At 37.2% G+C, this 25,583-nt stretch overlaps 1 protein-coding gene across 1 annotated transcript in view; it reads left to right on the top strand.

Annotated features, from left to right (window-relative positions):
* Positions 1–11,111: 11,111 nt before the first annotated feature.
* LOC131876557 (uncharacterized) overlaps positions 11,112–25,583 on the top strand; it is a 74,293-nt gene continuing 59,821 nt past the window's right edge. Inside the window, exon 1 of the mRNA XM_059221987.1 lies at positions 11,112–11,326. Within this exon, the coding sequence (XP_059077970.1) occupies positions 11,112–11,326 (215 nt within the window). The remainder of the gene's footprint in view (positions 11,327–25,583) is intronic.

The raw sequence follows: 25,583 nt of genomic DNA on the forward strand, positions 1-25,583 counted from the left end.
TTCTGGAGCCCTTTGATTTTCAGTCTGGGGTTTAGACTGCTTGGCTTTTGCCTTTGGCTTAATTGGATAGGATTTTGCCCAGTGACATACTTTTTTACAATGGAAGTAGGCAAAGGGAATAGATTCATATTCAATATGTTGTTTCCATGTTCCCAACTTTGAAACTAGATCTATTTGTTCCGGCATATCTGCATCATGGGCTATCCCTACATAGAACCTAGCATGAGTGAGTCTCCTTTTTGAAGCTGTGACTAGGTCTATAGAAAGGAGTTCACCAAAGGAGTTTGCAATTCCTGAGAAGATTCTTTCTACCCGATATTCAAGAGGCAAACCTAGTAGCTTTACCGAAACTGGAACTTGTGCCAAGAGAGAGTCATTCATATTCAAGTTCGGATGCCATTTTTGAAGAACCAAAGTTGTCTTTCCTACCATCCAGGGGCTCCCACAAAGAATCCTTAATTTATCTTCTTCACATGAAAAAGTAAAAGACAGAAGGCCTTTCGGTAAAGCCAAGATTTCAACATTACCCTTCAGGGCCCATTTTCGTTTAACATAAACCCTAACAACTTCAATATTAGGACGTGAGCCCATAAATTTGCCTACCAAGGTGTTCGACATACTATTTATATTATGATCTAGGACCAGATCAGGGATAGAGATAGTGAACTTTCCACCAGAAGGATCATAAATATTCTTGACAGGAGGTAGAGAGGATTTACCAGATGGTCTAGTTCCAAAGAGGGAAGACCATTTTTTTGTTTCTTTTCCGCTCTCCAAGGAGTCATCATGTGGGATGGGCCCCCCACTAGACCCTACCCCTAGAAGCCCAGAGGAACCCGTTGTCTTCTCTGGGAGAGTACCACCAATCTGCAGTATGACAACAGCCTCCGGAATGTCCGAAGGCTTATCCTTCTCTCCTATGGGACCAGCAGCAACATTGTTCTGGCCACTCCCACCATTGGAACCAGAGTTCCTACCTTGCAAAGAATTTGAATTTTGAATTCTCCCATTGTCGGTTCCTACTCCTCCTTTCTCTCCCATTTCCACTTCCTACAGTTTGTTTCCTTTGGGCATTTTATGATGATTGTAGATTTATAAATGTTGATTCCTCTAAGGATTTGCACATAACAACACACTATACTTGTGCCTTGTCCATTACAGAGTCAAAAACAAATAGTCCACCTAGTAACAATAAAAACACAAATTCAATTACCATTAAACTCTTACTTCTTTACAATAATGAGGCTTCTTATGTACTTCCCATTAACCTATTTCAAGATCCTTACATGTTTACAATGACTTTAATGATTTAACTAAAATAAAATTTAATATTCTCCTTGAACAGATGCTATTAGTTAGATACCCATTACAACAAATGTATAATGATAATCACAAAAATACTTGATTGATATGATTAACAAGTCATTGTAATAAATATAAGAGAGGTTCACAAAATTATATATATCATTTACATTGCAAACTAAATTGTTTGCCATTAGCATAAATCATCTTACATCATTTAGTTTCTAAAATTTTAAGAATAAACCTAGAAACATTCCCTATACAAAAATTACAATCTCCAAAACTTGGAGTGTGGAACCCCTAACAATGAAGAAGAAGATGCATATAAAGAGATGAAAAAACCCTAACATGAATTTGTAGTTGACACTTGGCTCATTCATCCCTCTCTAATCTGTAATATTCTCCTTCTCCCTGTTGTGCAACACTTGATAGTTTGAACATTATTTAGCCCACATTAATCTTCCCTTCATCTGCACTCAACTTCAAGTGAAAATTGTCCTTTATTTCCCATGCTTGCACTTCTCGTGAAGAATTTTTCACTTAGGTGTAAAAATATTTCTAATGATGCATTGCCTCTATTTGTGGTGAAAATTTTTACTTACATATTTAAAAATCAACTCACAAAAAATTTAAAATCATAGCTAAAACAACATATTTATTTTTATTTATCTATCTTTATCTGAGCTTTCATGTTGATGCATATGGAGGTGTTTCTTCCTTGGTTGGGTCTCAAAATAATAAGGTTGTGCTAAATGTAATTACTATTCCTCGAGAAACTAAGAAAAATTTATAGGAGCCTCAATTAAATTAGGTATTTACCATGTTATTTGATTCTTATTTGAGTATATTGCAAAAATTATTAATAGATAATCTAGTGATCCTACCCAAGATTAGACCACTTCCTAACAATAGACCATATTCTTGTTGGTATTATGGTTTGAAATTGTGTCAGTCAATGGTGCCATTCGGGTCGACGTTAGAAAGTAGAAATATAATAAATCTATTTATATGGGAAATAATGAGCTTCAAATTTATACTGATCTATTTTTTTTTCATTTGTTGAATTTCATTTCTGCATCATTTGCTCCTTCATCAAGTGATGGACCTTATGCAAATATGGTTAGTATCCTTCTTGATCTCACCCTCGAGCCAGAGATTGAAATGTCCTAATAAATGATTGCCTCAACCCTAGCCATTAGAGAAAAACTATCTTCAAAATTAATTCCTTGTACTTGTGAATAGCCTTTGTGAACCATTCTAGCTTTGTTCCTTGTCACTTCTCCTTGTCATTTAGCTCTTCTTCCATTTCTTGTAACCATCCTTCATCTTTTCTAGCATCAACAAAGTTCTTGGGCTCAATCTTTGATAGCATCAACAAAGGTCTTGGGCTCAATCTTTGATAAGAGATTAAGATTCACTTAGCTCTTCTTCCATTTCTTGTAACCATCCTTCATCTTTTCTGGCACTCGCTCACCTTCACCACCACCTTCTTCTTCTTCTAGAAAGGAAGATCCCTTCATCACATCTTGATAAGAGATTAAGATTCACTTTGCTCTTCTTCTTCTTCTTCTTCTTCTTCTTCTTCTTCTTCTTCTTCAGAAGATCCCTTCATCACATCTTGATTCAAACTTTCCCAAGTAGATAACTAACAATTGTAGGTCTCGCATACCATAGCTCAAAAGGGGCCTTAGTTGTTGAGCCTCAATTGCACTCTATGAAGAATATACACATAAGTATGAACTCCATCTTTCTAATACATATCAGGCATATTAGCATCTTTTAACATAGACCTTGTCATCTCTTGAATTGTTCTATTCTTTCTTTCTACTACCCCATTTTGGTGTGGGGTCCTAGGAGTAGATAGATGTCTCCTAATTTCATGATCTTCGCAAAAAATTTCAAACTCATTTCAAGTAAATTCACCTCCTTTATCAGATTTTAGACATTTGATCGTACCATCTATTTCATTCTCAACCATAGATTTGAAAGCTTTAAACTCATCTAGAGCTCTTGATTTTTCTCTAAAAAATGTAACCCAAGTAATTCTAGAATAATCATCAATAAGCAACATAAAGTGTCTTTCACCATTGAGTCCCTAAGTCCTAGTTGGTATGAATAGGTCAGTATATATCAACTCCAAGGGTTTTGTAGAATACTATTCCTTGTTCTTGAATCTTGTCCTAGTCTACTATCCCATTTAATATTCCTTGCATAAGGTGTTATTAGGCTTGATTATCTTTGCAATACCTTTTATCTCTTGTGTAGAGCTGATATTTACCATGTTCTTGTGAAGATGGGTTTTGGAATTAGGGTTTCAACAATTAGGATGGTAAAAATACTAATTTCACAAAATCAACCCTACATTTAATAGGGGGATTGAAACCCAATATATCTAGCCACAATTCAATTAGATAAGAAGGTTGAGATGCTAATTAGATTTGCCTATTTATTGTTTCCCCTTTTATGGAGTTGAAATTGGATTTGAATTATAAAGTTCTAGGGTAAAAAAATAGAGAATTGGAGCAAAATAATAATAATAGAATATTCTAGACTTCATGTAGAGACACAGATAGAGATCTAAGAAGAGGGGGTGAATTAGAACATGTAGCTGAAAATTTGGGCTGAATTTTCTAGATCAAGAAGGTAGGGAGACTTGATCCTACAACTTTCATGTAGGTAATTGAAATGTTTTTTGGATCAAGGAGACTCACAAGATCCACTATCAGGAGTTCAGGTAAAATTATCGAGACTAGGGCAAGGGGCTACCTGATCCTCCACTTTTTGTGCTTGTAAAAGCTAAACCTATTCATCATTGTTTGTTCTACTAAAATATTCGATCATAGCACCTAAATCAATTTCCTACTTAGAGAGAGAGAGAGAGAGAGAGAGAGAGAGAGAGAGAGAGAGAGAGAGAATGGTTGTGGATAGGCATTTGCCTTGGGTCAAACCTTGATTTAGGAATTAAACTTGAAATTGAAATCATAATTGAAATGGAAATAGAATTAAATTGTAGTTGAATACTTTCCTTTTGAGGTAAAGGCTATATTTGAATTCGAATGCTTGTAATTGAAGTTGATACCTTTATGAAACTTGCTTGAATACGCATGCTGAGGGTTTAGGATGTTATGTAGAATGTCTTCATGGAAGGTTGATCATGGATGCCATCTTGAATGCTTGAAGTTAACTTGACCTCTCCTTCAATGTTTGGAAAATGCTTGATTTCTTTCTCACTTGAATTGAATTGAACCATAAGCATATGAAGTGGGTAGAGCACCTACAAGCCTACATATTTACCATCAAACATAAGAAGGGACAAGCCAACAAGGTGGCAGATGCATTAAGTAGGAAGGTGTGTGTAATGCAGGAGATTCAGTTGTAGAGTATGGGGATTGATTCCCTCAAACATATGTATGAAGATGATGCATATTTCAAAGAGATATATGAGGTTTGTCAACAATTTTTAAATTCTTATCATTCTGAATTCTCAGAGTATTTGTTGCAGGATGGTTTGTTGTTTAAAGGGAGTCAATTGTGTATCCCTAAATGCTCCATGAGTAAAAACATCATAAGGGAGAAGCATAGTGGTAGTTTGGCGGGATATTTTTGTCTTGATAAGACCCTAGATCAGGTGAAAAGATTTTTCTATTGGCCTAAGTTGCAATCAGATGATAGTAAGTTTGTTGAGGGTTGTCACATTTGTCAAATAGCCAAGGGGAAATCATCTAATGTAGGCCTATATCAGCCACTCCCTATTCCCAACAGATCATGGGAGAGCTACAATATGGACTTTGTATTGGGTCTACCTAGGACCAAGAGGGGATTTGAGAGGCATTTTTGTAGTGGTGGACAGATTTAGCAAGATGACACACTTCTTGCCATGTAAATGTACAAATTATGCATCCCACATAGTCGGTGTGTTCTTTGAGGAGATTGTTAGGATGCATGATCTACCTCTCAACATTGTCATGGATAGGGATTCCAAGTTTGTGGGCCATTTTTAGAGGACTTTGTGGAAGAATCTTGGCACTCACTTGTCCTTTACTTCAACATACCACCCTTAGAATGATAGCCAAACTGAGGTGGTAAAAATATCCTTGGGTAACCTATTGAGATGTTTGACCAGACAACATGGACAGGTATGGGACATGATCATCCCACAAACAAAATATACATATAATGACTCCACAGATAGGAGTACAGGGAGGAGTCCTTTTGGTATTGTGTATGTTGTTCATCCAAGGGGGATGTTTTAACTCATAGATCTACAAGGCTTTGATAAAAGGAGTGCACAAGGTGAAGACTTTGTTGTGACTATGAAGGACATTCATGACCAGGTAAGAGAGACTCTACAAAAGAATGTGGACAAGTACAAGGAAAAGGCTAATGAAAGAAAGAGAGATGTACAATTCAAAGTAGTGGATTTGGTAATGGCTCATCTAAAGAAGGAAATACTTCCAAAGGGGCAACCTACCAAGTTGTTGATGAAGAAGATAGGTCCCTGCAGGATAGTACACAAATTTGGCCAAAATGCATATGAAATTGAACTACCCCCGAGCCTAGCCATTTCTCCAATTTTTAATGTTTCTAATTTGTTTCCATACAAAGGTGTTGTTGTTTAAGGTTCTAATGTAGGTCTGACATCCGAAGAGGGTGATGATTGGGTCAAGGACCTACCACCTAGCCAACCATTGAAACTAGAGTGCATTTTGGATACCAAGGAGGTCAAGAAGACTAGAAGAAATTCATACAAGGAGTATGTGGTTAAATTGATTGGTTTACCTCATGAAGATGCCACTTGTATGATTGAATAATACATCTTGAAGCATGACATTGTTGTTGCAGACCTGGTCCCTCAAGGGATTTGAGTTCTTTCTACCCCGGGGATTATGGTGCAAGAGCACCTAGGTGATCAATGGGGTCTATGAAGGATTTTGAATTTTTTTTGTGTTTCCCAATGTCTTGAGGATGTAATAAGGTCTTGTGGACCACTCTACATTATTCCATACATATTTGTAAGGCTTTTGTGCCAACTATTTATTTGTAACCAATCAGGACAATCAAGACCTAATTGGTCAACCTTGGTCAAAGGTCACCCAAAGTGTGCAAATGGGTGAATATCAATGTATTTCATATTTTTGAGCCATATGTGTCCTATTGAGGAGTATTTGATGTATTTAGGAAGTTTGGATAGGTTGGAGTCAAAAATTGCAAAAAGTTGCATGACAACTTTTGCAACTTTTGTTATCAAAATGCAAAATGTGTATGTCAACGGCTAACTGATTTGAAAATCAGTTATAGATGTTGGGGTGACTATAAGAGGGCTATATATTCCACCCATAACATGAGGCAAGATTGGTTATTGTGACTATTGGAGATTGGCAATAAGAATTGTGTGTTTTGTTGTGCAAATTCACGGTTTCCTGAGATAACAGTCATTTTTGTACGGACTTGTATGAACAAAGGATGATCTAATGTGGCATGGTTGGATAGAAAAATGAGTTAGCTTTCATTTCATTTATATTTTACAAATTTATTGCATTTCTTCTGACTGGCGGTCTGAAACCCTCCATTCCTAGAGTTTTGGCACAAATATGCCCATAACTTCATACTCCATCAACAGCTGGTGATGAAAGTTAGTGAAAGTATGGGGCTAGGGGTCTGGTGTAATATTTTTGGGGTGGCAGAGAAAACAAGGAGATTTCCTAATCAGAGGAGTCAATAATCAGTCTGACATCTCTATGTGGCAGACTGTGAAAGTGTGTTATTGACTACTAAATTGAGCATGTGAGTGAATTTTAAGAGGTTTAGGAACTGTTTGAAGGTGGAATCTGTGGTTTGGAGATAGGACATAACCTTTGATTTTGGTGGTTGGGTTGGGTGAAGAGTTTTGAGGGAAATTACTTTGGAAAAGTGACCTAATTAGGGTATTAGGTCCAGGTGAGTGTTGTGGGTTGACATCATTGGTCCAAAGCATCATAGGTTGGTTTTGGGATATGTTTTGGGAAGTAAAAGAGGTGTCTGAAAGTGTTTTTGGTTTGTGTGAGAAACCAAGGGGTTGGAAGTTGTGATCCAATTTCACCCAAAGTAGGGCTACCAGGCCTAGAAGTCTGGTATTGCAATTCATACCAAATAGGGTTTTGTGATTAGGGTTGGGGTCATAATTCATAAAAGTTGTCTTGTGCAGGAACAGGAGTCTCTGAACTACTACCACTTTGTTGTCATGAAATATTAAAGTTCCATTGATGTGTGTGTAATCCTTAGGAACAAGGTTGAATCCCTTGTTGAGTAAAGGGTGTCGTGAAGGTTTGCTCCTTGTTTGGGTTGTTTGGATAAGGTCTTTTGGAGCTCTGCATCAAAACAACACAATAATTTTGAAGATAGTGGTTATTGAAAATGGGAGAATGAAGCTCAATTTATAGATTTTGAAAGGATAAATTGAACGGTTGAGATGCATTTGAGAATAGAATCGATTAATGGTTGAGATCAGTTGAGACAAAATTGATTGGGAGTTGAACTCATTTGATTGATGAGTTGACTGAATAGATTCATCACTGAACTGAATTGATGAGTTTGTTCAAAAAATTTGATTGATGAGTTAACTGAGTTAACTAAGGAGACAAATGAACTGATTAGGAAGTTGATTGAATTTATTACCTATTCAAAAAAGGTGATTGACAGTTAGACTGAAAGTTAGTGTTAGTTAGGATTTTGACATGTGCTGTAGGAAATTAGCTTGAAATTAAAATTTCAAATTGCATTCGATTTGAATTTGGATTTTCAAAGATATGAAATGAAATGCCCATTTTATTGAAATTAACTAAAATTAGAATTTGGGTAATTTCATTTTTTGAATTTTGAATTAGTAAAGAATGAATTAGATAATTTTTTATTTTTTCAATAAAAGTGGACAAGCCACTAAACTTTTTTTTTAATTTATTATTATATTTAATAATTTTTACAACAGGTTCAAAGGGCATACCGACAGGAAAGAACTCGCAAGAAAACCTCTGGTTGTCACCTAAAATAAACCAATCTAATCTACCCTTGCAAGATAGCTATTACATAGCCAATTGATCAAATAACCCTCCCAAACCCAATCCTTTGAAATATACAATGAGGTCCCATAGGACATTTCTGGATACAAAAGAACATCATGAATATATCCATCAAAAACATAAGCTCAATTGATGACAAAATGAAGAGTGGGATGCCAATAAATATCACCTCGTGAAAATCATGCCAAGACACCAAGAAGCTCGCATGCTTTTACCAATAAGGGAGAAAAAAATACTTCAACCTGGCTTGACAAAAAAGAATGTTGTACCAAATTTGCCCATACCTGCATCAAAAAACATAGCACATCTCTAAGATAGCATAGAAAAATATCAGACATTTAAAAACCAAGTACTAGTGCCTTCAGGTGGTGGATAATTATTTACATCAGGAGGAGAAACAACCCTTAGAGATTTCGAGCCGTGCAGGAGCAGAAAACATAAAGCTCAAAGAAAGTAACGAGTGCAAGGCATCTAAAGCAACCAGAGCTTTATCCATAATTTGAGCAAGTACCTAATTCACAAGAAACTCCATGCATGCCCGGGTATCATCCAAAGTATCACATATCAGTCTCATTCTTAGATCGAATAATAATTGACCATACCAACCATTACCCAAAAGATCATGACGAGGAAGAAAACCACCATAATGGAAAAACCCCACATCAAAGTGATAACTATCCAAAGCAGAAAAAACCAAATCCCCATTACACATTGTTGGAAACATGAATGTGGAGACCAGAAGATGAACCAATTCAACATCAAGTAAAATATTATAGAAAATAGTAACAAATCGAGACATAATCTTAGAGTAAGAAATATTAAGACTAATTCCCAACCAGTGATTCCCCAAAAGCCTACGGATTCCATTAGCCACCTCAGGAGAAAACGGGTTAAAAACATTACCAAGCTTTTGAAGATTATCCTCATTTTCTCCTTCTAGAACCACATATTCAAGCACCACTTATAGGAGTTGAGATAATACAACACCACAGGAGCCCAAATGGTCTCTGCAAGTTGAAAAACCTGTTACAAGGAGAAGCAAGGAAGAAAATCACAGAAGGAACAAAAACACAGGGAAAATATGCTCCAAAAAATAGAGCTCAATAATCTCCAAAATATATTGTCAATAATAATCCTTCTTTATCATACAATGAAAAGAATGAACTCAACCTTTAATAGGTTAAGAAACCCTAAAAGGGAAAACCTACGTTTGCACATAATAATTAATTATATGCACCTAAAGTTAGCTTAAGTGTAAAAGAGATAAAGGGAACTTACATAATTAAACAAATATTGTTTAATTAATCAAGTAAATACCTGAATACTCTAACACCCCCCTTAAGCTAGACTTAGGGAGAAGCTAAAACCTAGAACAACTATTGAAAGCAATAAAGATGGGTCTCGGCAACAAGGCCTGATCAAGTACCCAAATACAATGAAATCTCTATGAACTGGAGAAATAGAGAAAACCACGTGGGAACAAAACTCTACTCCAAAAAAAGATAAAAAGAATTCCACTGAAACATGAAGAACCCACAAACTTTGTCAAAGAATAACTGCTGATCTGAAGAACCACCACTGAAATAGAACATGACCAGGTAGAGAAGACTGTAATCTGTATGAGTGCCCTCAAATGACACTACTTGAATCAGATGGCAAACAAGGCAAACACTAAAATCGAAGATACAGATGGCATGAGAAACCAAAGCCTGAAAACTTGATTAATCGAACCACAGAAGCATTAGAACCAATAGGACAAACCTCCCCATAATGCTGAAAAGGGAGAGGGACAGGTATACTGAAAAGAACGGACAACAAGAATTGCATGATGAAGAACCAAGAACATCGAAGGTGAAGTGAAAGTACATGGTGTCGTGGAAGGAACGCTCACTTGACACACATCATGAGGTGAATTTCATGGAAGGAACACTCACTGGACAATGGTAGATGGCAAACAAGGCAAACATCAACCCCCCCATGGCACTTTATAAGTAGTGCATGTACAATAAGGCACAAGAGGTGCAAGATTCCATGTAAACAATGCATGATGGCACTTTATCTCAGTGCGTTTGCATAAATACAAGCTACAATGATAAGAAGACTGGAAATAGAAAGAACCAAAACCGAGACATCCTACTCAGAGAAGAGATCCTAGGACCTGAAACAACCAAGATATCCACCAGAGTGCTGAAAAGCAAAAAACTGAATAAAATATTCTTGGAATAGAATCTGGAAAGAAAACTCATATGGCTGGAAAGTGTACAGAACAAGCTTTCCAACGATATAAAGTTTTCGAAAAATGAAGTTCGAATGCTCATTATATGGCTCCCGAAGTGCAAAAATTAGACCTCACTTTGACTGGAAAAAAACATAGCCAAACAAAAAAATTATAAAAAATTACCAACACCATGAGGTCAGACTCAAAACCATCTTTCTGACACCTATTCGTTTTCAAAAAAATGACTCTGTATGCCCAAGATAGAGCCAAAAAACCAAACCCCCCCTGAAATAGGCAAAAAAGGGAGTCTGGTGGCTGGGCAGTCCTCCGGTGGCTAGTGGGTGGTGTTCCAGTGGTGGACTGGTGGTTCTCTGGTGGTGGGCTATTGTTTCCGGTGTCAGGGGTCACCGGGCGGAGCGGAGCTGGTCGGCGGTGCATAGGGTTCCGGCGGGTGGCGGGTGCAGGGCTAGGCGGAGGCCGGCGACAAGTGCAAAGCCAGCAATGGGGGCCAGGGAGGAGGTCAAGGTCTAAGTACTATGGGTGATGGGCAGGGCTACGGGGGGCCACAGGCGACGACCGATGGGCGCAGGGTGGCCGGTAGGGGGCCGAGAGGCAGGGGCCGCAACGACGGCGAGGCCGAGGAGAGCAGCAACACCGGGAAGAGAAGGTTGTCGATGGGAATAGAAGCCGGGGCTGGCAGGGGCCGAGACCCAAGGCAGACAGGGGGCCAGACGGCAGGGCCTACAACAAGGCAGGGGCCCCACGGTACTCTACGTACCGTGGGGGCCCCCAGAAACTCTTTTTTTTGCCAAAAAAAAATTGTGTGCCCTATTTTTTTGATTTTTTTCTTTTTTTTTTGAAGATTTTTTTTTAAAAAAATCAAAATCTGGCCTGCATGCCATAAAAAGGCAAAATATATATATATATATATTTTTTTTTTAAATTCTCGATTTGTGTGCCAGGGTCGTACGCCTGGATCTGAGAAAAAATACTCCCAAAGGCTCAGGAACCAAAATAGGTTGAATTTTATATGACCATATGGGTTTTCGGGCCTTCTGAACATGATGGTGAGGTCCGTTTAGGCCCAAAGTGCTTAGAAAAAAAGGTCAAACCCTAGGTACAAAAACAAATTCCTAAAACCCGAGATCTACTTCCAAAGCAAAAAATTCTTAAAACAAGAACAAGTAGCTGCAGATCTGAAGCTCTGATACCATATAGAAGTTGAGAAAATACAACACCACAGGAGCCCAAATGATCTCTGCAAGCTGAAAAACCTGTTACAAGGAGAACCAAGGAAGCAAATCACAGAAGGAACAAAAACACAAGAAAAATATTCTCCAAAAGAGAGAGCTCAATAATCTCCAAAATGTATTGTCAATAATAATCCTTCTTCATCATACAATGAAAAGAATGAACTCAACCTTTAATAGGTCAAGAATCCCTAAAAGGGAAAACCTAGGTTTGCACATAATAATTAATTATATGCACCTAAAGTTAGCTTAAGTGTAAAAGAGATAAAGGGAACTTAAATAATTAAACAAATATTGTTTAATTAATCAAGTAAATACCCGAATACTCTAACACCACTCTATATTTAATAGAAGATAAGAAATTTGATATTTGTAGAAACAAACATACCCAAACAACCCACGGTCTATGTGACACAAAATGTAGACTACCACATGATAAATAGATGAAGCGAAAGGAAAAAAGAAGAAATAAATGACTATCAGCAAGTAACCATCATGGCGACTGCAAGGAAGATAGAAAAAAACCAAATCAGAAATTCAAACTACAATGATGTGATATTTCACAAAAGATAACAGCACCTCAAACCTGACAGCCATCAATGATATCTCAAGTGGAAGAGGACACATATGCCAAAAAAATTTATTTCAAACATCATAAAACAATGTCAATCCTGCCATGACCAAACTCACACAAAAAATCTTCAAGAGAGTATGGAGACATCATCAAACAATAATAGCCAAAGTACATTCAGCAGATAAACCCACACACATACCAAGATCCATTTTAAGCAAAAAAACAAAAAGCACTTTAAATCGCACATACCACCACCCTTGAGTGTACCGGGACTATCCACACCCTCACCCTGTGAGTGACATCTAAATATCACAAATATAGAAAGCAGAAATACCATTTCTACTTCAAATACCCGCCATATAACGGTAATCATCCATATGGTGAACATGAACACAAACCCGACAATTCAAGGAGGGTGGGAAAGGTCATGTAATAAAACTATTAGATACCAGATTGCAAAAGAAACATATAAATCATTAATCAGAGAGAACTATATCCCAAACATTAGACGAAATTTCTTTGGGATCAACTATGTGAAAATGAGCTTTGCTATCAATAGATAGATTAGCCAAAAAAATCCACCACTATGTTAATTTCTCTATAACAATAACAAATTAAGAAGGAATCAAAAGAATCTAACTTTTGTAGAATATTATCAAGCAAATATTGCAACTTCCAGCAATTCGATTTCTTCTTCATAACACTCTGAATTATTACCATAGAGTCATCCTCAATCACTATGGTTTTAATCCTTAATGAAATTGACATATCCAAGCCAAAGGATAAAGCTTGATATTCTGCAAAATTATTAGTACTAATACCACTATCATGACATTTTGCAAGAATGAGTTGCACATTATGATAAAAAAATAGCCATCCCAACCCCTGCCTTGGAAGCACCATTAAAGTTGAGTTTGAAGTGTTCCCAAGGAGGAGTTTTCCACTTGGCCAACAACCACTGACCATAAGACTTGTTACTCTTCGAGACGGAGCCATGAGAAGGTAAGATCGAAAGGGATTTCCAAACCCTGGTAACCCTATTATCCCAATGGGAAAAAGATGATTGGTTAGCCAATTTCTTATAAATGTATGACAAAGCTACCTCCGAAATCGAGGCTTCAATTTTTTGCAAAACATCTGATAAAGAAGAACACACCTTTTTGAAAATCCTACTATTTCATTCAAGCCAAATGTTCTAGAGCACAATAGAGGGAGAAATAACCCAAAGACATGCATAGAAAGATGATGAAAACATGAGAGGACAAGATCAAAAGTGAGAAACAAGATCCTTACCAATAACAAAAGATAAACCTAACTTTCCCAGTAGCCATTGTCAGCACTCATGAGCAAAATCACAATGAAGAAACAGGTGAGAAGATGACTCAAGATTCTTATTATAGAGAACACACGGAAAAATAGTAGTAATACCTAATCTGTCCAACCTCATTCCTGTTAAATCTCTATCCTGGACAACCAACCAAGCAAAATCTTCAGCTTTCAGTAAACAACCCGAGTGCCAAAACAACTTATAAGGCCAACATGAACAGGATTTAGCAGGTAAAAGGGAGTTATAACCATCTTTAACAAATTACTTACCAGAATCATTCCCAGTCCAAATAATTTCATCCTTAGAGTCTGAGAGAGTAACCATCCTCTCACCCAAAATCTTATCAAATTCTTCTTTCAAATGCAGATCCATATCCAAGAAATCAATCGACTTCCATTTAGCCAATTTTAAAGGACCATTATGAACAATATCAAAATAGTCCGCCACATACACACCCCAAAGAGAAGTAAGGATTTAAATCAAGGGAGACCAATCTCTAATATGAATCAAGGAACAAAGTCTATTCCATGATTCATCCCAAAACCTATCTTTCCTTCCATTATGCACAACCCATGAGAGACGGGGAATAATAACTGCTCTGCATTTACATAAAAAGTTCCATATGATAGATCCAGAGGGTAGATTAGAAAATTTAAAAATACATTCTCTATGACCATTATTCAGATACTTAGCAAACATTATCTGAGCCCACGGGGAGTTCAGCCTATCATAAAGTTTCCAAACCAATTTAGCCCCTAGAGCTAAATTTTGATTCGCCAAATTACGAATGCCAATACCACCTAATTCCGTAGGAAGGCAGATCTTATCCCAGGCTACCAAAGGCAACCTATTTTTGCTATCCTTATTGTTATTCTAGAGAAATGACCTAAGAGTATGTTGCAAACTCACAATAACAGATTTTGGAGATTTTAAAATCGACATTAGATAAATAGGCATAGCATTCAGAACAGATTTGATTAACATCAATTTACCAGCCAAAGACAACCATTTATGGTTCCAAGAAAGAATTCTTTTTGAAATGACCGAAATAACCTTATCCCAAAAGCCAATCTTATCTTGCTTAACAAAAGAGGAATCCCAAGATACACACATGGCAGCTTACCAATCTCAAAACCCCAAAAGGAATGCAATCTCTCCTGGACAAGCAGTGAAGTATTAAGGAAAAAAACTTTTGACTTATCTACATTAACTTTTTGGCCAGAAAACAAAGCATGTTCCTGTATTATTTCTGAAATTATCTGAGCCTCGGATAAATAGGCATGACCAAATAACAGAGTATCATTAGCAAAGAGACAATGTGAAATATTGTGAGGATAGTTTTGAATCCTAATACCTCTCCAAAGACCCCCCAATCTATCAGCCTTGATAGCCCAACTAAAAGATTCAGCAAGTAGAATAAACAAAAAAGGAGAAAGTGGATCTCCTTGCCTCAACCCCCTGGAAGAAGAGAAAAAACCACAAGGGGAATCATTCAGAATCACCAAAAATCTTGCTAAAGATATACAAGAACGAATCCACTTTACCCAAGCATTAGAGAAACCCAACCTCAACAATACCATGATGAATACTAAGAGGGGGGGGTGAATTAGCATACCAAAAAATATTGTAAACAAACTCTTAAACAGTTTAGCAGATAACCGGTGCAACATATTCACTAATAAACCGGTTAAGATAAATGCAAACCAAATAGCAAACAAAGCATTCACCCACAAGAGCAAAATCACCATAACAAAAGATATTTGACGAGGAAACCCAAATGGGAAAAACCATAGTGAGCAGAAACTCACAAGTAACTATCTGCAGAATAGAAACCAGACCAGTTAAGGTCATACAATGTTCTTCACCAGAACAGATCCTGTTAGGAATCTAGATCTCTGTTAGGAGATAAGTCCTGTTAAAGACTACCTTGTTAGAGGATTTCAGATCCACAGTTGTGAACTGCCTTGTTAGAGGATTTACAAAGGCTTTGTTGGGCCTGCCCGGTTAAGGGTTTCAGACTTGTCAAAGATGTGAGTAATCAACAAGTGAGTGATCTAGCTAATAGCACAGTCTTCTTAATTAGATCCCTAATAGCTCATTGTTAATGCATTTCAGCATTACTTCAGTCTTCAATATCTCCACACTCTAACTCTTCACATAGACCTAATCTTCTCTACAATGATCGCACATAACCTTATCTATCACACATATCTCTCTCATACAAACCCTAGACATGATGTCCTTATAAAGGAAACTGATTTCATGTCGGTCCAATAGGATTAGACTACAAGTTCCTAGGTTTAGTGCATCTAGACACATTTGGTAACATGACACAAAATCACCACCAAAGTGTCGGTGGATGATAACTCATCACACATTATAGTAATACCGGTTGGTAACTCATCACAAAGTAATACCGGTTAATAATATACCGATTACCGGTTGACAAAAATGAAGATTGGTAGATCGTAGTGTTCCGATCAAAAGTTAACTACCGCTTGGTTCCTTTGTACCACTTGAGCTCCTCGTACCGCTTGGGGTCTTCATACCGCTTGAGCTCTTCAGTCAATCTGTGACTGGTAAACATCTTCTGCAAAATACTGATAGTCTAAAGACTATACATTCAATAATATACAATACTGGTTGGAGCAATTACCGGTTGATTCATAACTCATACATCAAGAAAGTGTGTGTCCATCATCAAGAAACTGTGTGTCAATCAATGACAATCAAAACATCATCAAAATTCCAACAATCTCCCCCTTTGGCATTGATGGCAACACTTAGGAAAATTTTGACATCTAAGTGTTTTACAACAATAACAAAATGATCTACAATCAAAATTACTCCCCCTAAGCATATACACTACTTCCTTTGCAAAAATTACAAGTGCATGAAATGGTAACATTTACCAAAATTTTAAGTACACTACTCCCCATTTGCCAACAATGACAAAGTAACGCAAAGTAACCCTTGTTTCCTTATACAAAAAAATAGATTAAATGTTCATGACAATAAGGAATGAAATTTATCAAAAATAGATTTAAAGTCCTGCAGAAAAGTTTTCATGGCCAATGTCCATGACTCAAGTAATGAGGTAGCAACCTCACTTTCAGTCTTCATCTAGAATACCAATTCTTCCATTGCATCAATGGTACTCATTTCTTGAGTTACCATGATAGCTTTAAGGTTGAGAAATCATTTTTGAAGAATTTGGAGTCTTGGCAATAGGAGCAGTTGAAGCTCCTACAAATATTTAGTCCGATTGTTGATCTCTGAGTCTATATTGGCAGTCTAAAGCTGATAATGATGAACCATTTTCCCATATGTAGTGAATGAATCATATGGCATCTTGAAATTGTTGATATATACTTGTAACTCCGATTGGAGTTGAGCTTTCTATTTAAGCACATCGTCACAAAATAGATGGGGTTGGCAGATTTTACTCAACAGTAATTTACCTTCACCCATTGCAACATTTATATCATTCTGATGTTTTAGTAGTTGTGTCTGGAGCTCATTCATTTTCTTGACTAAGGCAGTATTGAGTGTCTTTTCATGATTCTTCTTTGTAGTTGCTTCAGCAACATCTTCCAAGCATTGCACCTGGTCCTCCACTACGGTACATAGAAGTTTAAGCTTGGATAGAGAGGAATCAGTACTAGGGAGGTTGGTACCGGGAATTAGACTAGTAAGGGTGTCAACTACAGATTGTATGACATCCTGTTCCTTCTTCCTCCACAATTCTTCCAGTCTCTCCTATGCAAGTTTGATGCTATGCAATAGCTCAGACTCATCTGCAAGAGTTTGATCAATAGGACTGGTGGTATCAACCTGTTTGGTTTGATCACCGGTTGCCTTAGGAGTATCCTCTCCTTCTTTTGTTTTGATCTCTGCTTCTTTGTTCTTCTCTTCTTCCTTCTCCTCTTCTGCTCTTTTCTTATTCTTTCTTCTTTTGCTCATCTTCTTGTTTTTTCTTTTCTGCCTCCTTCTTCCTTTATTCTTCTTTCCTCTTGTCTTCTTCTTTCCTCTTCTCCTCTTCTTTCCTCTTCTCCTCCTCTTTCTTCTTCTCTACCTCTTTTCTCTTATCTTCCTCTTTCTTTACATTTTCCTCTTCTTTCTCTTTGTCCTATTTCTCTTTTTCAGCTTTTTCCTTGTCCTGTTTCTCTTTCTCTTTGTCAGGAGTGACATCCTCAATATCTAATGCATCCACATCAATAGGATCAATTTTCTCTATCACTCTTTCACCTTCACTATCAAATGCTTCATCTGGTTAGCCTAATGATAGGTCAGGTTCTTGTTCAGCCTTCTTATTGGCTTCAGATACTCGGTGCATTCTGACAGCAGCTTTAGCATGTATATGTGTGTCCTTTTCAATGGCAATGCGCCATTTGTTATCTAAAGAATTATAAAAAGAATTTGTTGTAACTGATCTAATCTCAGATGGTGACCGATCATTAACACATAAATATTTGATGACTTCCTATTCTACTTCTTCTTTCTCACTATCAGTAAAATCATCAAAATATTCCTTTAAATCATCAAGCACTTTCCTCTTAATATTCTTTAGAGTCCTCTAACAATGTGTCATTGACTTATCTATATTTACCGGTGCTGAAGTTTCAGGAACATTACTGATAGACTTCGCCTTCTTGCTTGATTGCCTTGTCTTCTTTGATTGAATTTCCGGTCCAGTGTCCTCTAACTTCGGTGAGTTGGTTTTGGTTTTCCACTTCCTCTCAAATACCTTCTCAAGTTTCTTCTTAGCTGGTGACCGCTTGGTCACTTTTGAACTAGCAGAGGTAACCAATGCAGATACTGATGGCACTGCTTTATCCTTTTTTTGTTTTGATTCTTCAACCGGTGTGACCCTTTCCACGTAGGTACTAGTTCTCTTTTTCTTTGCATCTAGTGGTGAGGCAAGTAGGGTAGAGGCATACCCGATCAACATATCATTCATCAATTCATACCCCATAGGGCCAACTACTTCCTTTCTGGGTTCCACCACTTCCATTATGCATCTGTCTATCCTTATTGTGAAGCAGATGTCATCTTCATACTTTTTCACAATATCATCACATATCCTCATTCTCTGGCTCATTTTCTGCTTGAATTCATCAAAATACTTGTTAAGAACCTCAGGATATCCAGTTCCCACTACTTGTAGACTCTCCTTGATTTGTCTGGAGACTGGTAGGTCGGTAGACCATTGCACATCACCTACTCCAAGGAAATAACCTTGAAAGTAGAAGAATAAACCGACCAGAAGTTGGCCAAATCTGAACCTTGGGGAATTGTCTTGTTTGATGACTTCAAACTTAATAGCAATAGCTTTTATAGACAGGTACATAGGTCAAATGTAGTGTCTTCCTTGATCATTATGTAAGCAGTAGTAGGGACAAAATTTATTTTGCTGGCATAGAATATCCGGTAACCAATCACCATGCAAGCATATTTTACCAGATCATCTTTGATGGTGTTGACGGTCATCGCCTGTTGGTCACTCATAGAACCGGTAAGCTTTGTCATTTCAGTTTTGGTGACCTTCCTTAGAGCTGGTACCTCTCTAATATTTCAAAAACCGGTGATGGCATGAATTGCTTCCGGTGTGATGTCATGCATCCGCTCAAGATACATCTTATCACCATGTACTCTATTGAGGATGATGCGGGCATGATCTTTTGTGAACTCTTCCAGAAAATATATTGCATTGTACAATTTCATCTTCTCAAGGACACTATACTCAGGTTTGATCTTCATGTCATTCCCACATAACAGACTTAGCTAGGAATAAATCACTAGGGATCCTAGGTCTTCCAATTTATAGTCAATATACACTGAAATATCTTCCTTAACAATAACTCCTACGGGTATTTGGGATAGGGCATTGTATTTCATTTTCTTTTGAAGAAATTTAGCTGAATCTACAGGTGCACTAGAACTAGAGTGTGATGCAGAAACCATGATAAGAGAGAATTTTGAGAAATACCTTCACAATCCAAAATTTAGGGTTTGCCAATATCGCCCACAATACACCACTTTGATTGCTCGATTACCGCTTAGTGTTCTTCACTGATAGATTGAAAAAGATCTCTAGATTCCTCTGCAAGAGTTTTGAATTCACTTTGAATCGCTAGATGAATCGCTTTTTGTCGCTCTGCTCTTGAAAATTCTTCTCTTGAAAACAGATAAGAGAAAATGACAATGAAAACCCTTTTAAACAAACTCTCACCTACCATAATAAATGCATCACCACTAGGGTACAAAGCCTAATTTTGCCTTTTATCACTTCAAGTCTTTTGCCGACTGACAGGTAACATATACCAGTTAAGGTCTTTACCGATATAAACCAAGGGTTCGAAATACTTCACCGATATGTTCCCCCTAAGCTTTTCTGAAGCTCAGTTTGTTGGTTCAGAGACTTCCACACTAGGTGTAGAAACCGGTTCATCCTGTGACACTTCTTCTGGTTTCTTTTTCCAAGTTTTATTCATTTCTGTTTGAATGGTTTCAACATCAATCTTCCCTTCTGGAGTGATCAGTATATCATCCGATAGGTTCTTTCTCAGTCTGCAAGTTCTGGTAGTGTGTCCCGGTTTGTTGCAATGATAGCATACCATTACATGTGTTTTCCATGGTCCATTATTCATACTTCCATTCTTCCTTCTCCATGTTGCAGTAGTGTGACTGCTACCACGACAGATTAAACAAGTTGCTCTCCAACCGGTTTCTACTTGATAACCACCTGACTGATGGTCATAAGTATTGTACCGGTTGGGATTTCGGTTCACAGAAGGTTCCGGGATAACTCCTTGAGTCCTTGGAGGATATCTCCCAGTGTTGTGCAAAAGTGACCTGCATTCAAATGCTCTATGCCCAAACTTGTTGCATGCATAATAGTTTCCATTGAATCTATTGGATCTAGGCATATTGTTTTGAAAATAAAGAAAATTGTTGTAGGCCTTGCTTCGACACACATTAGCAGTATGTCCTTCTTTGAGACAATTAAAGCAAATGGGTTTAAATTTTTGCTTACCTTTATCCTTGGATATCAGTTGCTTCTTTGATACTTCAGCTTTTGTTCTAGAAGTCTCACCTTCCTCATATCTAGAGAAACCAAGTCCAGTGGTATTCTTTACTGGTTTTGTCGATTCTAGTTTTTTCTCTAGCTTAGCAGTACCTCTGATTGAATTTGGCAAGTATCTCCTTTGACTTAGTAAGTTCTTTGGAAATAGAAACATTGGATTCCATCAAGGTTGCATCACAGAAATAGCCATGTTTAGTTCACCTTGCATTTCTTCTTTTTCCACTTTACTCTCTTGGAGATGAGCAGTAAGGGTACTGATTTCTTGCTTCAACTTGGAGATCTCATGATCTTTGTCTTTTACCAGATCTTCAGCTTTCCTTCTATTCTCAAGCTCTTGACGCATTCTGATAGTCAGTCCTTCCAACTCTTTTCTCAGATTGGCTTTAGATTCATTCAGTTTTTCAACTTCTTCAACTAGGGCATCCATGTCAGCTTCATCAGAAGAGCTATTTTTAGTAAGTTCCATCATTTTTTCAACATGTTCTCTTCTTCTAGCCAAAGAGACTTTATACTTGACTTTGAGTTCATCATAGGCTCTCTCAGTCTAAGTGAGACAATGAGTAATTTCCCTCACACTGTATTCCCCCATATCTCCTTCCAAGTGGTTAGACTTATATAAAGGTCGACTCTAATACCAATTGATGAATACTAGCAGATAACCAGTGCAACAGATTCACTAATAAACCGGTTAAGATAAATGCAAACCAAATAGCAAACAAAGCATTCACCCACAAGAGCACAATCACCATAACAAAAGATATTTGACGTGGAAACCCAAATGGGAAAAACCACGGTGAGCAGAAAATCACAAGTAACTATCTACAGAATAGAAACCAGACCGGTTAAGGTCATACAATGTTCTTCACCAGAACAGATCCTGTTAGGAATCTAGATCTCTATTAGGAGATAAGTCTTGTTAAATACTACCTTGTTAGAGGATTTCAGATCCACAGTTGTGAACCGCCTTGTTAGAGGATTTACAAAGGCTTTGTTGGGTCTGCCCGATTAAGGGTTTCAGACTTGTCAAAGATGTGAGTAATCAACAAATGAGTGATCTAGCTAATAGCACAGTCTTCTTAATTAGATCCTTGACAGCTCATTGTTAATGCATTTTAGCATTACTTCAGTCTTCAATATCTCCACACTCTAACTCTTCACACAGACCTAATCTTCTCTACAATGATCACACATAACCTTATCTATCACACATATCTCTCTCATACAAACCCTAGAGATGATGTCCTTATAAAGGAAACTGATTTCATGTCAGACCAATAGGATTAGACTACAAGTTCCTAGGTTTAGTGCATCTAGACACATTTGGTAACACGGCACAAAATCACTGCCAAAGTGTCAGTGGATGATAACTCATCACACATTATAGTAATACCGGTTAGTAATTCATCACAGAGTAATACCGGTTAATAATATACTGATTACTGGTTGACAAAAATGAAGACTGGTAGATCGTAGTGTTCTAATCAAAAGTTAACTACCACTTGGTTCCTTCGTACCGCTTGAGTTCCTCGTACCGCTTGGGGTCTTCATACCGCTTAAGCTCTTTAGTCAATCTGTGACCGGTAAACATCTTCTGCAAAATACCGATAGTCTAAAGACTATACATTTAATAATATATAATACTGGTTGGAGCAATTACCAGTTGAGTCATAACTCATACATCAAGAAAGTGTGTGTCCATCAATGACAATCAAAACATCATCAAAATGCCAACATACCATATACAAAGCTTTCCATGCTACTCTATCATAGGCCTTCATTATATCAAGCTTGAGAATCATGGTCGGAGATTTTTTGGAAGAAATAGAATGCAACACCTCATGCACCACAATAGCACCTTCTATAGTTTCCCTCCCTAGAACAAAACCCCCTTGCTCCAAAGAAATAATCTTAGGCAAAATCTTCGCTAATCTTATAGAGATTGCCTTGGTGAATATTTTATATAAGGTATAACACAGAGAAATAGGCCAAAAATCAACAAAAGACTTAATTTCCTCCTTTTTAGGAATAATTGAAATCAAAGTTGTATTCATTTCTTTCAAGATGGACATTTTCCACCTAGCCTCCTCAAGAGCCAATAACACATCATTTCCAACAAAATCCCAACATTTCTGAAAGAACAAAGGTGTATAACCATCTGGAACTGGAGCTTTATCAGGATTCATAGCAAACACTGCCTATCTAACTTCTTCTAGGGAGAAAGGTGCAATTAACATCCTATTATCATCCATAGATACCAGAGGAGGAATATGAGAGTCAAAATTGCTGACACCTTTTACATATGATGTCAAAAGGATTTTAAAAAACCTAACTGCCTCCTTAGAAATATCTTCCTTCTCGGTCAATAATTTACCATCCCAATCCTATATACAAGCAATCCTACTCCTACTCCTCTTCAACTTGGTAGAGGAATGAAAGAATTTTGTATTCCTATCCCCATCTGAAAGCAATAATTCCCTAGACTTCTGCCTCCAATAAATCTCTTCCCTAGCCAAAATCTCCTCAAGCTGAAACTTGAGGGATTTAAGCTCATCAAAAACCCTAGGAACCATCCCATTCTAAATCACATGATTATTGAAACACTCTATCATGTCCTGAATTCGCTGCATTTCTTCAAAAATATCCTTAAAGTGAACTAAGTTCCACTCTCAAATATTCAATTTTAAAAAACTAAGCTTTCTAACAATCTGATACATTCTAGAACCCGAAACAAAAGGAGCAGCCTCCCACCATTTTTTTAGTAAAGGAAGAAAAGAGGAAGCTCTAAAACACATAGGCTCAAACTTAAAGGGTGACTTATGAAGAGGTCTATCCTCAAGGATGGAGAAGGAGACCAGAAAATGATCTGAACCCGAATTGGGAAGAATGGACAAAAAAAACTCAATATCTGAATCAATCCAATTTTCAGATAATAAGAACCTATCTAATCTTTCAGCTATCTGAGAAAAAACCCTTCTCATATTAGTCCATGTAAAAACACCATTATGAGATTTGCAATCAAAAATAGCCAAATCATACATAAAGGTCCCAAAATCCTCCATAATCCTCTTGTTAGGAAGAATACCTCCACTCTTCTCCCCTAAAACAGAAATAGCATTAAAATCTCCCCCAAAAACAACAAACAATTCTTATCTCAAAGGGGAGGTGATCCTCTGAAGCTTACTCCACAAATTACATTTGTCTTGAATTCCTGAAGGAGCATATATATTAAAAAGCCAAAATTTAACATTTGAGACCTTACTCTTGCAAAAGTCAACATCCAGTTCGCAGCAGAAGCAACAAGTTGTAACTCAACATTATAACAATTCCATAGAAGAGCCAAACCACCTGAGGCCCTAGAAGAAGAAATAGAGACATACTTCCATCTTTTCCAAGAAGAGAAAATCACATCCGCAAATTCTAAAGATAACTTAGTTTCTTGAAATAAAAAATATCACACTTAATTAAGTCAATCTGGGACTTAATTAAGCATCTCTTGTTAGGGGCATTTAAGCCCCTAACATTCCATGAAATGAGCCTCATAGTCCTCAAGGGGAGGCAGAAGCTCCCCTCTTCCCAAATTTCAGAGAAACATTACCATCTCCAAAGCTACTCTGCAAATTCCTCTTAACAGCCATAGACCTAGAAACCAGAGGGCTAGAAACTAAATTAGAAATCCTTTTTATCAGGGTTTCAGAAATATGACCTAAGTTTTTAGGTCTGCCCAAAGAGAGCGAATGCTTCCCTAGCCTATTAATAGGAGATATTGACAAGGTTTTTGAATACCTGCATCAATCTCTATCTATGTTTTGTGGTTTTTCAGAGGTCTCCCCCTACCAGGAGAAACCATTGGAGATGATAGAATCTTATTAGTTTGGACAATTGGTAATTTGTTACACAAAATAGGACACCCCATCTCTCCTAAAATATCTTCAAAAACTTTAGAGGCCAAAACCTCAAAAGGATTCTCGGAAGCAGATAAAGGAAGAGACTTATTAATATTTCCCAAGTCACATTCAATAGAATTAACAACCCGCTCATTCACATTCAATAGAATTAACAACCCACTTAGTCACATTCTCATCCATTTGGTGAACATGATCATTCAAAATCTCATTTACCTGATGAACTATACTAACATATTGGATAATGACCGAATCATCATAAGGCAAAACATCACCCGACCTATCTTTGTCCTTCACTAAATCTTGTATCTATTGGATCAGATGGTCCTCATTTGGAGAACTCAAAAAAGAGGCTCCCTTAATAATAGTTTTTTTTTCAGACCTATGCCCCAAAATCAAATTATCATTATTCAGAATTGAAGTGTTATCTAGACATTCGACAGGTTTATCTTTGTTGCACTTATTAGAGGATTGCCCACCAATAACATGCAGAGGAGACCTAGGTTGTTCTATAATATTATCCTCTAGGAGAATACCAGACAAAGAGATCGGGTTCAAAACATTCTTAGAAACTTTAGGACCAGCAACATTTCCCATAACAAAAAGATTTACAATTGTTTCCAGATTATTGGACAAAACTTTACCTACTTTAAAATCCATAAACAGAGGCGCATCCACAATTAAAGGCGATAAAGGAAGATCATTGTTCAACTTATCAATCGGTTGCCGCCAAATTCCATCATTCAACTTGATATTACAAGTCCTAGGATAAACACAATCAGGGCTAATCAAAACACAAATTTTTACCAGAACCAACCCATCCACCATATCTAATTTAGAAGTTAAGAAAGTTCCAAACTTATCACCA

This window comes from Cryptomeria japonica, chromosome 6 (assembly GCF_030272615.1).
Source record: "Cryptomeria japonica chromosome 6, Sugi_1.0, whole genome shotgun sequence".
NCBI lineage: Eukaryota > Viridiplantae > Streptophyta > Pinopsida > Cupressales > Cupressaceae > Cryptomeria > Cryptomeria japonica.